Source organism: Platichthys flesus, chromosome 24 (assembly GCF_949316205.1).
Source record: "Platichthys flesus chromosome 24, fPlaFle2.1, whole genome shotgun sequence".
Taxonomy (NCBI): Eukaryota; Metazoa; Chordata; class Actinopteri; order Pleuronectiformes; family Pleuronectidae; genus Platichthys; species Platichthys flesus.
In genome coordinates this window covers 15,392,634-15,408,592 of record NC_084968.1, presented here as the reverse complement: position 1 = coordinate 15,408,592, position 15,959 = coordinate 15,392,634, and the positions used below count along the sequence as shown (strand labels likewise).

The window sequence follows — 15,959 nt, the reverse complement described above, 5'->3', positions numbered from 1 at the left end:
GAGGTCACATGGCGAGGTCACAGCATCAGAGATTCACGTGAACAACGAGTACGTGCTGGTTGTGTGTTTCATGTTTTTGTGTTATTACCGAGAAGCCGCTTCGAGGACGTCTGGTTTCAGTACGAGTTCCCCCCCGACCCTCTGAACCTCCTCACTCAGCTCCTGAAACCTCCTCCACAGAGAAACCACCGCCACTCGGCTCCCAGAGCTCATTGAAGAAATGACTTCCAGACGCAGTGAGTTTATGAAGGAGTTTGAGTGAGTGTGTGTGTGTGCGTGTGTTTGTGTGTGTCTGTGTGTATGTGTGTGTGTGTGTGTGATGTATAGGAAGGAACATGTCGACATGTTATTTCACTTTAATGAGCACATTGTTGGGAGAGAAGCAGTGAAATGAAAAAACCAGAAGGTTTGTGTTTCATCTGAGCTAGTGTGTGTGTGTGTGTGTGTGTGTGTGTGTGTGTGTGTGTGTTACCCACGAAGATTTTGGCGGCCCTCCTGTTCTGTCTCTCTCTCTCTCCAAGGAGATCAATACTGACAGCTCTGAAGTACATATACATGTGTGTTTAATGTGTGTGTGTGTGTGTGTGTGTGTGTGTGTGTTGAATGGTCATGTCATTTTTCCAGTTTCAGATTTTCCAGTGTTTGACAAACCTCCTGACCTCCAGCATACCGAAGCGTCCTGGAAACTATTCAAGAACCGCAGGAACCACCCTGAGAACCACAGGGACCCACTAAAGAAGAAAACTCCCCAATAACCCTCGAAGGGTCCTGAAGTGTCGGAGAACATCTGTGACGCCTGGTTCCTCCTGGTTCCTCCTGAACAACCTCTGCACCTGAAGAACTTCAAACCTCCTTCAGATGCTGACAAAGGACGTCCATCACCCACGAATCCTAGAACAAATATTAAAACTTACTCAAGAATCACTAAAGCTCCTGGAATGTATCAGTTAATTTTGGTTCCACTAAGGAACCCCTGGAACTCTCAGATCCTCTGAAAAATGTGCCACAAAATGAAATGAAGCCACTCCAGACTCTCTGGAACCTCTGAACTGTCACAGAACATCTTCAAGACCCTTCAAAGCTTCCTGCACCTGGAGGCCCCTGAGAACCTTGGTGAGAACCTTGGTGAGAACCTGTGAGGTCTCTGGTTCCTCTGAACACAGAACACACCTCCTGGAACGTTGGTCCTGGTGACACATCAACAAACGTTTTAGAGAAATATTCTGTTATCAACTAGAATAATAATGATCCTATTAATTCATTATCCACACAAACACTTATCCACACAAACACACACACAGACTAACATCCACACACACAAACACACACACATTAAACACACTCAAAAGCCGTTCACCAGGGTAATGATCATCTGTCAATCAACAGGTGATCTATCAGCTGATAGGCTGACAGGCTGACACCTCATTTCCCCCATCTCGACCTGATGGTGACCTCACACACACACACACACACACATACACACACACACAGACACACACACACACACACACACAGACACACACACAGTAACATGATCTTGTTTGAAGTTGTAACTTAATAAGCATAGACCCACATACTGCAGGCTGTGTGTGTGAGGTGTTTGTGTGTGTGTGTGTGTGTGTTCTTGTCACTTCTCACAGTTTGGACTCTGATGTCAACACATTATCTTCACCTCAGCCTGTCAGTCTGAACTCAGGGCTCAAACATCTGGATCAGTGTCCGTCCTCCACATGTCCCTCCGACCTGGACCAATCAGACTGCAGCAGCGTCTCAGTCTTCAGGAGAAGAAACAAGTTAAATGTTCAGAGACACACACACAGAAACAAAGACACAAACAAAGACAAACACACACACAAACAAAGACACACACACCTTTAGACTCTCAGGGTCAGGGGTTAGGTTTCGGCGGGTAACCCTAACCCCCCTAATTTCTCAGGTGTTGCAGGAAAGAGGAGATCATGTGATTGTGACATCACAGCCTCGTCCCTCAGTGATTGGTCAGTGTGATGTGAGAGAGGAAGTGGGCGGGCAGCTCCTCCCCTCTGTGGTCTGTGGAAACACGATCAAACGTGATATCATATCTCACGGGTCGGAGCTGCAGCCACTTCCTGTTGTCTTCTTCTTTTACTGTGTTTCCTCTTCTTTGTTGTCGTGGAGTCAAGATGAAGAGTCCGTCTGTGTTCGTCCTGCTGGGTGAGTCCTCCACCTCGTCCTCCACCTCGTCCTCCACCTCGTCCTCCACCTCGTCCTCCACCTCGTCCTCCACCTCGTCCTCCACCTCGTCCTCCACCTCGTCCTCCACCTCGTCCTCCACCTCGTCTTCCACCTCGTCCTCCACCTCGTCCTCAGTCTGCAGCAGAGGAAACACTCGCTCCACAACAGAAAGAGAAAGACGACATCGAGTCTGAAGCTTCACGTCTTTGTTCCCTATTTTCATCTGTTCTGGTGGTTTTGGTTTCACATTGTAATTTAGGGACTATAGAATACTGTCGTCATCACCTAGGTGGGCGGAGTCTACCTGTCCTTGAATGGGTCTGTTTCCCAGCTTGCCGGTGATTCACAAGGCATTCTGGGTAACCCTGCATGCGAAGTGAGGGTCTGACAAATCTCATTTTGAAGGGTCATAAAGCCCCACGTCTGAGCCCTACCCCTCCGCCCCCACAGGTGTTGGTACAGTCCACCCCCACATGTGAGGAGCTAAATCTGTTCAGGCTCCTCTTGGACCTGAACAGATCCATCGTCAGCTCCCTCTGTGGCCTCGAACCAGCAACCTTCCAGTCCGATGTCCCTCTTTTCTAACCACACTTCCTTTTCTTCTTCTTCTCTGCTTCCTGGGATTGGTCCAAAGGTACAAACGATCTAAACCTTCACTGACCTCTGACCTCTGACCTCTTGTTGCAGGGTTGACTGTGCTGCTGCTGTCTGGACTGACCGTTTCTGCAGGTGAGCTTACTGTAACTAACTGTAACTGTTACTGTAACTGTAACTGTAACCAACTGTAACTGTAACTAACTGTAGCTGTAACTTACTGTTACTGTAACTAAGTGTAACTGTAACCAACTGTAACTAAGTGTAACTGTAACAAGTATAACTGTAACTTATTGTAACTGTAACTAACTGTAACTAACTATAAATGTAACTTACTGTAACTGTAACTAACTGTAACTGTAACTAAGTGTAACTGCAATTTACTGTTACTGTAACTAAGTGTAACTGTAACCAACTGTAACTAAGTGTAACTGTAACAAGTATAACTGTAACTTATTGTAACTGTAACTAACTGTAACTAACTATAAATGTAACTTACTGTAACTGTAACTAACTGTAACTGTAACTAAGTGTAACTGCAATTTACTGTAACTGAAACTAAGTGTAACTGTAACTAACTTTAACTGTAACTAAGTGAAACTGTAACTAACTGTACAAGTAACTAAGTGTAACTGTAACTCATCTGTAACTAAGTGTAACTGTAACAAGTATAACTGTAACTTATTGTAACTGTAACTAACTGTAACTTACTGTAACTAACTCTAACTTACTGTAACTAACTGTAACTTACTGTAACTGAAACTAAGTGTAACTGTAACTAACTGTACATGTAACTAAGTGTAACTGTAACTAAGTGTAACTGTAACTAAGTGTACCAGTAACTAAGTGTAACTGTAACTCACTGTGTGTCTTCAGTGGTGTCCCTCCAGTCTCCGTCTCCATGGATTCGTCTCCTCCGGTTGCTGGTCTTCGCCCCGTTCCTGGTCTCCACCCTCCTGATGACATCACTCCTCAGCAGGAACGCAGGTGAGAACCATCCCCCTCTTTGCTGTGGAGACACGCCCCCTGGTGGTTGTCAGCTGATCGCTGTCCTCCTATAGGATGCCTGCCACTTGTCTCCATGGAGATGGCTCAGCCTGCTGAGGGAGCTGCGGGGTTGGATGAAGACTATGATGACATCACTACTGGTGACATCACTGCTGATGTCACCACTGAGTACGTCTTCTGAGCAGCGAGGACGAGGGCGTGTCTTCGATGGACGAATCAGATCGAAGGAGGAAACAGACCATAAATAAATCCTCTTCTGTTTGTCATGTGACTCACGACCCGTGTTCAGATAAATACGATTTTTAAATAAAACTATCTCTTATTGTTTATTCGTGTTTTAAACATGTTCGTACTCTTTAGTTTGGTCAAGGTCCCATCTGCTAACATGGAGGAGGCGTGTTTATGACCTGTACCGCCGCCAGCCACCGGGGGCGATCACGTCATCAATCTTCATTTATAGCGAGTGTAAAAGTGTCCATGCTGAAATGCATCATGGGAAACAGCAGCAGGGCAGGACACACTGACACAACATCACTTCCTGTCAGCTGAAAGAGGAAGTGGAGTCTCCCCCCGCAACTGCATGCAGAGGTCAGAGGTCAGAGGTCAGAGGTCAGAAGAAGGTATCAGGGTTTCACCTTCCGAGCAAACACACACACACACACACACACACTCATTGGCATAGTGCATAGGGGGGGGGGGGGTAACAAAGTGAGGACCGGCCAAAAGGTTGAAGACTCAAACTGGTGCTCACAAAGATAGCTGCACCAGAGCACACACACACACACACCCACAGACACACACACACACACACACTAAATAGCTGCTGTCTTTACGTCACGTCGTCCATTTCATGTTTGGCTTTACCTCTGATCCTCCGACATCTGGGACGAGTTAAAGAAAGAATGAAGGGGGGGGGGGGGCACTCAGTGTGTTTTCATTATAGAAACCAGATAGGCAGCCTCTCACACACACACACACTCTCACACACAGACACACACACCTGGAACACTTCCAGATGTTTCGGATCTGCCGAGAGTTTCCCTCCAGGAATTAGTCGGATCCAGTTGTTGTTTGTTTTGTGAGCGTTCATGTTTCAGTGAGAATCAGAGTGTAAATAAAGATGGATGACACGATCGCCCCCTGGTGTCCAGCTTCAGTACAGGTAGTTAACCTCCTCCATGTTAGCAGATGGGACAGGGACCAAACTAAGATCTCAAGTAGACGTTGAATACATGTTTGTGAAGATGTTTGTTATCTCACTGAAGTTTGTTCACGTGTTTCTGATCAGTTATTAAAAACAGGCTGAGACTGACTCAGGATTGGTCGATGTCATCAACACAAGATGGAGGAAGTGGAGACGTCTATCATGGTTTACAGCCTGTGGTCAAACCACTCCCAGAATGCACCTCTGCATTGCCATAGCAACATGACAACTTCTGCTTGTTTCTTCTTCAGTTCTCGTCGCTACACAATATTTAAATCATCCATGAAACGACTGTGTGTGTGTGTGTGTGTGTGTGTGTGTGTGTCTGTGTGTGTCTGTGTCTGTGTGTGTGTGTGAGAGGTATTAGCTGAAGCGCTCAACAGTCTCGGTCAACAGTTTAAAATAATAGTTGTAAAATAATAATAGTCTGTGTATGTGTGTCTGTGTGTGTTGAGTTTATGTTTATGTGTGTCTAAGTGTGTGTTGTGTGTGCGTTGTGGGTGTGTGTGTCTGTGTCTCAGTGTGGTTTGTGTGTGTGTGTGTGTGTGTCTGTATGTGTGTGTGTGTTTATGTGTATCTAAGTGTCTGTGTGTGTGTCTGTGTGTGTGTGTCTGTGTGTGTGTGTTGTGTGTGTGTTTGTGTGTGTCTGTGTCTCTGTGTGGTTTGTGTGTGTGTGTGTGTGTCTGTGTGTGTGTCTGTGTGTGTGTGTGTTTATGTGTATCTAAGTGTCTGTGTGTGTGTGTCTGTGTGTCTGTGTGTGTGTGTGTATGTGTGTTGTGTGTGTGTTTGTGTTTGTCTAAGTGTGTGTGTCTGTGTGTTGTGAGGTTGGTGACTTCCTCTTGCTCATCAAGTCGTCAGTTTGAAGAGAAGAAGGAATGAGCTGACCCCCCCCCCCCCCCCCCCCCCCAAACCATCACACACTCACTCAAACACACACACAGACGCAGTGCACACACACAAAAACACACCTGTTCATGAGGGGACAGCACCGTCTGCTGGTCAAAAACAGCATCACAGCCTGAATCTGATTCCAGGTCAGTTTTGTTTCTTAAAACTTTATTCACAAACTTTCTACAGCATCGTCCTCATGCCCCGCCCACACTGACATGACATCACCGCTGCTATGGTTATGCCTAGTGGAATCTTATTGGTCGTTCTCCTACCACATGACCAGTGTAGGAGAACGGTCATGTGACGCGTGTCTTCACATGTGTCTCTGTCCCTTTGTTGTCTTCATGTCCACAGAAGACATGTCTGATGTCTGCGTCTCTCTGATCGTTTTAACACCAGAACCTGTTGAGACGAGGACAGACATGTTGTCCCCGGTGGGTCTGAAGGTAGCGGCAGGTTTTGCAGACGTGTTCTGGTCCGAACCAGGACCTGTGGACTCTGAACCTTCTGGTCCAGTTGAAGAAGCTTCTGTACTCGTGGTGGTCGTGGTCGAGCTGACGCAGCCTCTCTGCCAGAAGCTCTGCAGACGGGAAGTCGTCCACGTGAATAAAAGCGTCGGCCGGGACGTGGTCCTCGTAATTCTTCCTGGGGGGTCCGAGGACGACTGGGACAGTCCCCAGCAGCATGGGTCCATACAGCTTCTCTGTGATGTAGTCCGTGTGCTCTGAGTTTTCAAAGGAGAGGTAGAACTTACAGCTGGCCATCGTGCTCTTGAACTCTCCGTCACTCATGCGTCGGCCAAAGGCGTCCCCGAAGACGCTGACGTGGACATGTCTCTTCAGCTCGTTGTAGAACTGGACTCGTCTGTGTCTCCTGTTCCAGTTGCTCACGATCCAACACACAAGCAGCTGCTTCTCCGGCACTTTGAAGGACTCGTCCTCAGACGTCACAGGCACCAGATACCCATAAGGCACTGGGACGTCTGAGTCCAGGCGGTAGCTGCAAGTCACGTTAAACAAATCATCGAGTTCAGGAATCCTAGCCGAGTTCGCAGGTGACTCCATATTAAGCCACGCCCACTTCTGAAAGCAGGGGCGTGGCTCTGTGGGGATGTCGGCGAGGTGAATGTCCACGTGGTGGAACAAGATGGCGTCGGCTCGTTGGAGCAGAGACCTGTCGTCCGTCAGAAGACACCTGGTGACGTTGAACGAGCTGCAGCTGAGATCGAACCTTTGGCCAAACGGCCACGTCCAGATCAGCAGGACAGTGTCTCCGTCCTCTGCTGGGGACGAACAGTTTGGGTTGGACTCGCAGTTCAGAGCGTCCTCTGCAGGACAGGAGAGACTGTCTGTCTCCACGGAGAAGACGAACGCACGGAGCTTTTCACGTTTGAAATATGAGAAGACAAGAAGCAGGAACAGGCACGAGTAAAGGAAGCTGAGGACAAACGGGCGCAGAGACGTCCTCTGACCTGAGGACGACATGTCCCACCTGCAACACAAGACTTTAAATCAGGTCAACAAACAAACAAACAAACAAAACAAGAAAAGAAGAGAAGAGAAAAAACAGCTCACCCTCGTCCAGTCACAACCAACCAACACCGACCGAAGTTCCTCAGCAGACGTTCCTCAGCAGACGTTCTTCAGCAGACGTTCTTCAGCAGATGTTCTTCAGCAGATGTTCTTCAGCAGATGTTCCTCAGCAGATGTTCCTCAGCAGATGTTCCTCAGCAGATGTTCTTCAGCAGACGTTCTTCAGCAGATGTTCTTCAGCAGATGTTCTTCAGCAGATGTTCCTCAGCAGATGTTCCTCAGCAGATGTTCCTCAGCAGATGTTCTTCAGCAGACGTTCTTCAGCAGATGTTCTTCAGCAGATGTTCTTCAGCAGATGTTCTTCAGCAGATGTTCTTCAGCAGATGTTCCTCAGCAGATGTTCCTCAGCAGATGTTCCTCAGCAGATGTTCTTCAGCAGACGTTCTTCAGCAGATGTTCTTCAGCAGATGTTCCTCAGCAGATGTTCCTCAGCAGACGTTCCTCAGCAGACGTTCTTCAGCAGATGTTCCTCAGCAGATGTTCCTCAGCAGACGTTCCTCAGCAGACGAGCAGCTTCACCTCCTGAGGAGACGGCTCGTCGTCCTGGAGCTTGGTTTGATGGACAGAATCAGTTGTGTAGAGAGCAGTGCTCACTTCCTGTCAGTGAAAGAGGAAATGAGTCAGAAACAATCAGGAACTTGTTATCACCACAAACCCACACTCTCAAACCTTTGTGTGTGTGTGTTAAGATTAAGATCCATGTATTAGTCCTAAACACAGACACACTCATGCAGGTAGTGAAATGTAACCTCTGCTTTTGACCCATCTGCTGCAGGACACACAGAGCAGTGAGCGACCATGTACGGCGCCCGGGGAGCAGATGTTGGGGGAGTAAGGTGCCTTGCTCAGGGGCCCTAGACAGGGTAGGGATAATCCTCTTGTATTTGTGTGTGTGTGTGTGTGTCTGTGTGAGTGTGTGTTGTGCGGTTCTAAGACAAACAGAAGTATGTGGACAACACGGACAAATGATATGTATCAACATTTAATTGTGAAACTGTGGATTGCATATCATTTGTGTAGAGAGATGTGTACAAGTACATGTGTTGTAGTTGTACTTTACTGGAGTATTTGACTTTATTTCAACCCAATTTCAGACATGAACTGAACCACTTACATTCTCCTGACATGTTCCTCACTTGTTCCTGACATGCTCCTGACATAGTCCTGACATGTTCCTGACATGTTCCTCCCATGCTCCTGACATGTTCCTCACATGTTCCTCACTTGTTCCTGACATGCTCCTGACATAGTCCTGACATGTTCCTGACATGTTCCTCCCATGCTCCTGACATGTTCCTCACATGCTCCTCACATGTTCCTAACATGCTCCTCACTTGTTCCTCACATGCTCCTGACACTTTCATGACATGCTCCAGACATGCTCCTCACATGCACCTGACAATGTTCCTGACATGATCCTCACATGCTCCTCACTTGTTCCTCACATGCTCCAGACATGCTCCTCACATGCACTTGACATGTTCCTGACATGTTCCTCACATGCTCCTCACTTGTTCCTCACATGCTCCTGACATGCTCCTCACATGCTCCTGACATGTTCCTCACTTGTTACTCACATGCTCCTGACATGTTCCTCACATGTTCTTGACATGCTTCTAACATGCCCCTCACTTGCTCCTCACATGCTCCTCACTTGTTCCTCCCATGCTACTGACATGCTCCTCACTTGTTCCTCACATGCAACTGACATGCTCCACACATGCTCCTGACATGTTCCTCAGATGCTCCTCACGTTCCTGACATGCTCCTCACATGCTCCTCACTTGTTTCTCACATGCTCCTGACATGCTCCTGCCATGCTCCTCACATGCTCCTCACATGTTCATGACATGCTCCTCAAATGCTCCGGACATTTCCCTCACATGTTCTTTGCATGTCCCTGTTGTTGTGAAATAGTCTGACCAGACAACCTCCTGCTTCTGCTTCACAAACACTAACTACAGGAAATGTCCAGACAACATTTGACACAGTTCATGTCTGAAACCAGTTAAAGTTCTCACAAACAGCCAGAGATGATCAACAGTTAACTACTTCTCTGACTCCGCCCCCAGGAGCGAAGTAGACCTCAAACCAGGGACAGAATTCTGACAACGGAAGTGGGCGGGGCCACCACAGCACTTCAAGGGGCGTCAGTCCAACTGTGTATGGACTAGAGGGCGGGGCCAGAGGAGACGTCGACGTCGATTGGTCGATTGTTGGACGACAGCGTGAGCCTGAAGATGACCACGCCCCAGCACAGTTACCTTGGAGACGAGGCGGAGCTAGAGCTGGGACTGTAACTGAGGCTCCTCCCCTGAACTACCAGTCAGTATCTGATACATCACTGATATGATTCACATGTACTTTATCATATTTTTCATTTCCTAACGAGAACCTTAACAAATCTCAAATCATTGAAAAAAATTTATTTATCGATCTAATGTCATGCAGTTATTATCTTTAAAAAATATATATATATTTTGATGGTTAACTAAAGATTCTTATATTTTGAACAAAGAACTTTAGTGATCGATTATTAAATTCAAAATCCTTATCCTCGAACATTTTTAACTTTTTACCTCCAGTGAAGGTGAGGAATGGCAGATTTTAAAAACTGTTTGAATCGACTCAGCAGCTGATAAATTCTCTTTATTTTGAAAGAACAAAAATATTTTGAAGAGATGAATCTGAACATGTCACTTCCTCTAAAGCGTCCAATCAGTATCCAGGACCAGAGGTCACACCTCTCTCTGATGTGATGTCATCAAGCAGTCATTGGTGGAGGCTCAGCTGCCTCCTCCAATCCGCTCCCTCCTCAGCATCAGTTTCACGTTGATGCCATGGTAACGAAATGACAGGCTGAGCTACAGTCACGTTCCATCCGATGACATCACTTCCTCTGGGCGGGGCCTTTGTGGAACAGGTAAATCGGCCTCTGGCTGCCTAGAAACGACAAACAGAAGTTCTCCTGAGAAAAGATTACAACTCCCATCATGCTCAGCTGGAGGCAACAGCTGCTTCAATATGGTTCTCACTGGAGTGACATCATATGATCAATACATGTATTGTTGGCTGCCCCCTGGTGGTCAAAAAAAGTAACTGCACATCATGAGTAGTACCTGAGTGTGTGAGGAGCCTGTAGGAGCTGAAGCCCACAGTGTCCGTCAGGTAGGAGGTGAAGAGTTCAGGTCTCAACCTCACGCTCCTGTAGTGACGATACGTCGCCTCCTACAGGACGTACACATGCACACGTCAGTGAACACTGCTGTGGGAAGCTGTGTGTGTCAGCGTGTGTGGGTTTTGTGTTACCGATGCCCTCTTGCTGTGGCTGTAGCTGCTCCATGGCTGCGGCTCCATGATGAATAATCCGCCCAGAGACAGGCTCTGATAGGCCCGTTTGAAGAGTCGGACCACGCCCCCGTCACCCGACTGCAGCTGCACCCATTTGGTCAGGCCCAGACACATAATGACATCATACTGGCCCCGCCCTGGCCACGCCTCACTCTGTGACATGTAGTCACCCTGGGGGAGGAGACACAGCTGTGATGTCAGCGGGTTAATGATGTCGCTGTTGACATCAGCGATGTCGAAGGTCACAGAGTCAAAAAGACGTGATCAGCAAACTGACGACACACACATACACACTTTCTATAGTTTTAACACACTGTGAAGAACTAATAGACAAGTCAAACTACAAATCGAGCTCTGCTCAGATAAGACGTGTCTCGATTCAGCGGCCGCAGTCTGGGGAGGAGCCAACATCAGCTGATCGTCCACCACCAGCCCAACCCAATGAGACAGACCGTCCTTTGTCCCCAGCTTGTCCCCAGCTTGTCCCCAGCTTGTCCCCAGCTTGTCCCGCCCTTACAGCCGATTAAAACCGCTGAAGAGGTTTTAGAGCGAGGCCCCGGAACTGAGACACAGCTCAGGACGAGTTAACAAACATGGAGCTGATGGATCAGCTGGTGTCACACTCACCTGGACGATGGTGATGTTGCTGGGGAACCTGGTGGAGGCAGAGGAGGGGTGAGGGAGGAGGGGGGGGGCAGAGAGAGGACCTCGACTCACCCGGAACGACAGAGGGAAGGGGAGGAGGGAGAACGCCTGATCAAACTCCTCCCTCTTCACCTCCTCCCTTCTCCTCCTCTCCTCCACTACCAGGTCATGTGACAGGAAGTGTCTGATGTTCTGCTTGGCGGCCCAAACCAATCGTTTGTCTAGCTCCACCCCCAGGATGTGAACAGGGCTAAACCTGCGGGAAATACTAACAGTCATGTGACCGGCACCGCAACCCACATCCAGCACAGTCTTGTCTTTAAACCAATCAGCTTCCAGGAGATGTAGGCGTGGGTCATCCTCTGCCCCCACCCGCCCCTCCCACCTGTCACCATAGAAACCATGGTAGCCATAGAAACGACTGTGGTTGCCGTGCTGGTATCGGTGTTGGTCCTTCTTCTTCTCTGGTTGCCGTGACGAGCCGGGATGAGGTCCTCTGCACCTGCAGCACGCAGCACATGTGACCAGGGCGTCCAATCAGATGACAGAGTTTGAAATCACTTGCGGTGAAAGACTCACCTGCCAGTTTTAGCCCCTCCCACCAGTGGTGTGTGGAATTGAGTTGTCTGAGTTGCAGTCGTCATGGAGACAGTGTTCGTAGCTAACCTCGTCGACGTGGTGCGTCGCCGTCTCCGTTGACGACCATCTCCCTGGTTACCGGGTTTGTGGGTGTGGCCTGGCGGAGGATGCGTGTGTCTCCTGGGGAGTATGGGGGGCGGGGCTACGTCATCTCGGCAGGTGATGGCAGTGTTGAGTTCACAGGGAAGAGGAGATGCAGAAACACCGCCCTCAGTGGTCAGCGGAGGAACTGCACAGCATGATAAATGAAGAGTTAATCCCAGGAACGAATGATCCAATCAGATCTGTGCTGGATCCAGTCGAGTCTCACCTGTCACTGCAGCTGTGGAGGGAAACAGTCGAGCAGGTATCACCTCCCCTTCACCTCCCCCTCCTCCTCCCCCCACTCCTCCCCCATGATGTCGGTTCCGGTGCCTCCTCCTGAACTTCACCGGCGACAGCAGGACTCCACCTCCCACCTCCCCCCCACCTCCCTTCAAGTTCAGGGGGTCGGTGATGTCACGTGGAAATAGGATCTCTACGGGGTCACCGCCCCGTGAGGGCAGTGGTGAGCACTTTGGGGTCTCCTGGTTGGTCGTTCTGAAGAGAGGGGAGGGGTTTAGTTTTTATAGACTAAGGTTTTGTATTACTATCATTATTAATTATTGGACTAATCAACAGATATTCATCTCAACACTCACCTGTTGACTTCTTCATCCAATAGCGAGTTCAGATTAAGCGGGTCAAAGATGTTCCCGCCCAACAAAAAGTGACTTGGCAGCACAGGCTCTGATTGGCTGTCACTGTTTGTGCGGCGACGGCGCTTGGCCGGCCCCTTGAAGCTTACGCCCATAGAGTAGCGCCTTTTTCCTATTCGCTGAGCAGGAGTAGGAGGGCCGACCAGTGGGGGCTGGCTGTTGCTGGGTGGCTGCAGGCCGTTTTTACAATACAGGGGGCGGGTCTTAGCCAACTGTGGCTGCTCTGATAGAGCGACATTGGAAGGGAAAGGGCTGGTTTTGTTGGGCGACTCATGAGCGACGATAGTCTGTTTGTCCAATGACATCCTGATCTTCATCCGCCTCAGGAAAAATCAGCCAATCCCCTGCAGTGGGGACATTTGCAAAGTTACAGCAGAAGAAAACAACACATAAGTAGCATCAAGTACTTGGGAGAAATAGAAATATACAACAATAGAGAGAAAAATATATAAATGTGATTAAACCGGTCTATACAGTGTTAGAACTATACTGTGTCAGAATATGTACAGTAAATGGATTGCACATACGGTTTATATTGAACAGACATTTTTTATAAATGAGTATAGTAGAGTGAATACTGCACAGTTGAGAATATTGAATGACAGTGGTGCATGTAGGTTTACTGGGAGCAGAGCTGGTTGTAAAGTTAACATCATGCTTTCCTTGATCAACAACGGTAATCGAAAATAAATTAATGAATGTGTAAAGTTATCTATGAAACTGTTTTACTAGTGGTTCTAAAGAGCACATCTGGTATAAAGTAACAGCAGCAACTTTTATTGTAAATATACAAGAACACTGATGAACTGTGACTGGGAGCGTGACAGACACATTCAGCAGAACAAGACGTTTTAAACCTAAACTTTGATGATCCAGAATTAACTTTTCAATATCGTAAATTTTGAATTTTACTTTGAAAGTGAGAATTTTTGTATAAAAAAAAAAAAAATATTTATATATAACATCATTTGACTTGTCAAAATAATCTTTAACTCTAGTTTATCAAAATAATGGTTAGTTGCAGCTCTAGTATAAACAAGTGAACGTTCACTTTGTGCTAAGGGGTCAAAGGTCATCAGTGTGTCGCTTATGATAATTACTTGTAGATTAGTATCAATCAGTGTGAAATCAATGGTACTCACCGTAATGGTCCACTTGTTGTTTCCAATATGATCACACTGTCAGTCAGTGTGTGTGACACAAATAGACCTGAGTGTGTGTGTGTGAGTGTGTGTGTGTGCGCGTGTCTAACGCCCCACATTCCGCAAAAACTCGTCCTAACCCCGCCCCTATCGCTGACTACACCAATCCCGGGGCGGGCTCATGAATATTTCACACTAGCAGTAAGAAACACGCAGATAAACAGTTAGCTGCTGGAGCTAACATGCAGGAAGCACTTAGCATTGAGCTAACACGCAGACACTTCACAAAGTCGTACAGCTAAAAACACTCGCGAACACACGCACCGTGCGTAAACATAAGCCCTCGCCGATCTCTCCGTGCACGTGAGTGCATGTATCAGTGTGTGTGTGCAGAGTGATGACTCAGACGCGACGGTTTGGCCGCAGCTAGCTGCTAACTGTTAGCTGCTAACTGCTAGCTCCTGAGCCGAGTCCTCATCTTTATAGACCAGCCGCAGCAGCATGTGAGCGACCTCACAGCTGACCAATGGTGTGCCGACCTGATCCCCCGCCTCCCCCGCCTTCTGACCAATTAGACCCGAGCTGTCATCTGATTGGTGTTAGCTGGAGAAGGCGGGAGAAAGTCCGGAGCAGAGAAGCGCCCAGAGAGGTGCCTGACTGAAAACAGGAGGACCCCCGACCAATCAGCGTCAACCATTAAACTACACTCACTCACACACACACACACACACACACTCTCTCTCAAACACACACATATTTTTTCAGCAGAGTGAAGTGAACAGAAAACAACAGTATACACAACATTTCATAACTATTATGGCTATTGTTATAAGGACACACAGGCCGTCTGGTGGACCCCCTGCCCCTGGGACTGCACTACATGCTGCAGCACCTCGGGGACACACACAAGGGTTGTGCGATCGTGGACTGCAACTCAGCATTCAACACCTTCATCCAGAAACACTCCCAAAGGTCCCCAGCTCTGTGCCGGCCTCCACCCGTCACTGGATCACTAACGTCCCAGCAGACAGGAGGCCGCAGGGCAGACTGGGAAACATCACCAGCTCCCGGACCATCAGCACCGGGGCCCCCCAGGGATGGCTGCTCCCCCCACCGCTCTTCTCCCTCTTCACCAGCGACTGCACCTCAGGAGACGTGTCTGTTAAACTCCTGAAGTTCACAGACGACACAGCGCTCGTCGGCCTCATCAGGGACGGTGAGGAGCCTGCTACAGGCGGGAGCTGGAACAGCCCTCTGGTGGGGTCAGAGCAACTTCATGAGAGGCCCCCAACACTGCCCCCCCTCGCAATACTCAACAGCACTGTGTGTGTAGTGGAGACCTTCAGGTTTCTGGGATCAACAATCTCCCAGGATCTAAAGTGGGCGTCCCAGCAGAGGACGTCCCTCCTGCACCACCTCAGGAAGTACAACCTGCCTCAGGAGCTGCTGTTCCGACTCTAAGCCGCCATCGTCCCGTCTGTTCTACGAACATCCATCACTGCCTGGCGTGGATGGGCCCCCCATCAAGGACCTGTACATGTCCAGAGCCAGGAAACCCATCACACCCTGGACCAGTTCCAGCTCCTCGCCTCTGGTGGGCGCTACAGAGCACTGAAGGCCAAAACTACCAGACACCAGAACAGCGTCTGTCCTCTGGCCTATGAACAATGAATCATACAGGTTCAGGAACACTGCCTGTGCAAAGTTCAAAATTATAAATATTTATATATATATATATATATATATATTTTGTCCTTGTTTTTTTGTTTATTTGTCTAGTTCTGTACGTTGTGAGCAACGTAAAAAACGTATTCAAATTGTTTGTATGTGTAACCCTAACCCTAACCCTGTACATGGCCATAAAGCTGATTCAGATTCTCTCACCTGACTCCACCTTTCTCCCACAAGGTGGCGCTACACCCTTTGAGTAAATGTTGACAGC

At 48.3% G+C, this 15,959-nt stretch overlaps 2 protein-coding genes across 3 annotated transcripts; both read right to left on the bottom strand.

Moving 5' to 3' along the window:
- Positions 1 to 6,165: 6,165 nt before the first annotated feature.
- LOC133949551 (4-galactosyl-N-acetylglucosaminide 3-alpha-L-fucosyltransferase 9-like) lies at positions 6,166 to 8,160 on the bottom strand. The gene is made up of 2 exons (XM_062383462.1): positions 7,486 to 8,160; positions 6,166 to 7,402 (listed from the first exon to the last, which is right to left on the bottom strand). Exon 2 carries the CDS (start codon positions 7,393 to 7,395, stop codon positions 6,301 to 6,303), a length of 1,095 nt encoding a protein of 364 aa, XP_062239446.1. The 5' UTR covers positions 7,396 to 7,402; positions 7,486 to 8,160; the 3' UTR covers positions 6,166 to 6,300.
- Positions 8,161 to 10,137: 1,977 nt separating this feature from the next.
- Positions 10,138 to 14,446, bottom strand: mepceb (methylphosphate capping enzyme b). 2 transcript variants are annotated; one of them, XM_062384285.1, is made up of 8 exons: positions 14,018 to 14,446; positions 12,819 to 13,219; positions 12,449 to 12,717; positions 12,079 to 12,367; positions 11,482 to 11,995; positions 10,813 to 11,025; positions 10,623 to 10,731; positions 10,138 to 10,446 (listed from the first exon to the last, which is right to left on the bottom strand). In XM_062384285.1, exons 2-8 carry the CDS (start codon positions 13,190 to 13,192, stop codon positions 10,394 to 10,396), a joined length of 1,821 nt encoding a protein of 606 aa, XP_062240269.1. In that variant the 5' UTR covers positions 13,193 to 13,219; positions 14,018 to 14,446; the 3' UTR covers positions 10,138 to 10,393. The 2 variants fall into 2 exon arrangements, with proteins under 2 accessions (XP_062240269.1, XP_062240268.1); XM_062384284.1 differs by having other exon boundaries at positions 11,482 to 12,001; positions 14,018 to 14,443.
- Positions 14,447 to 15,959: the final 1,513 nt, after the last annotated feature.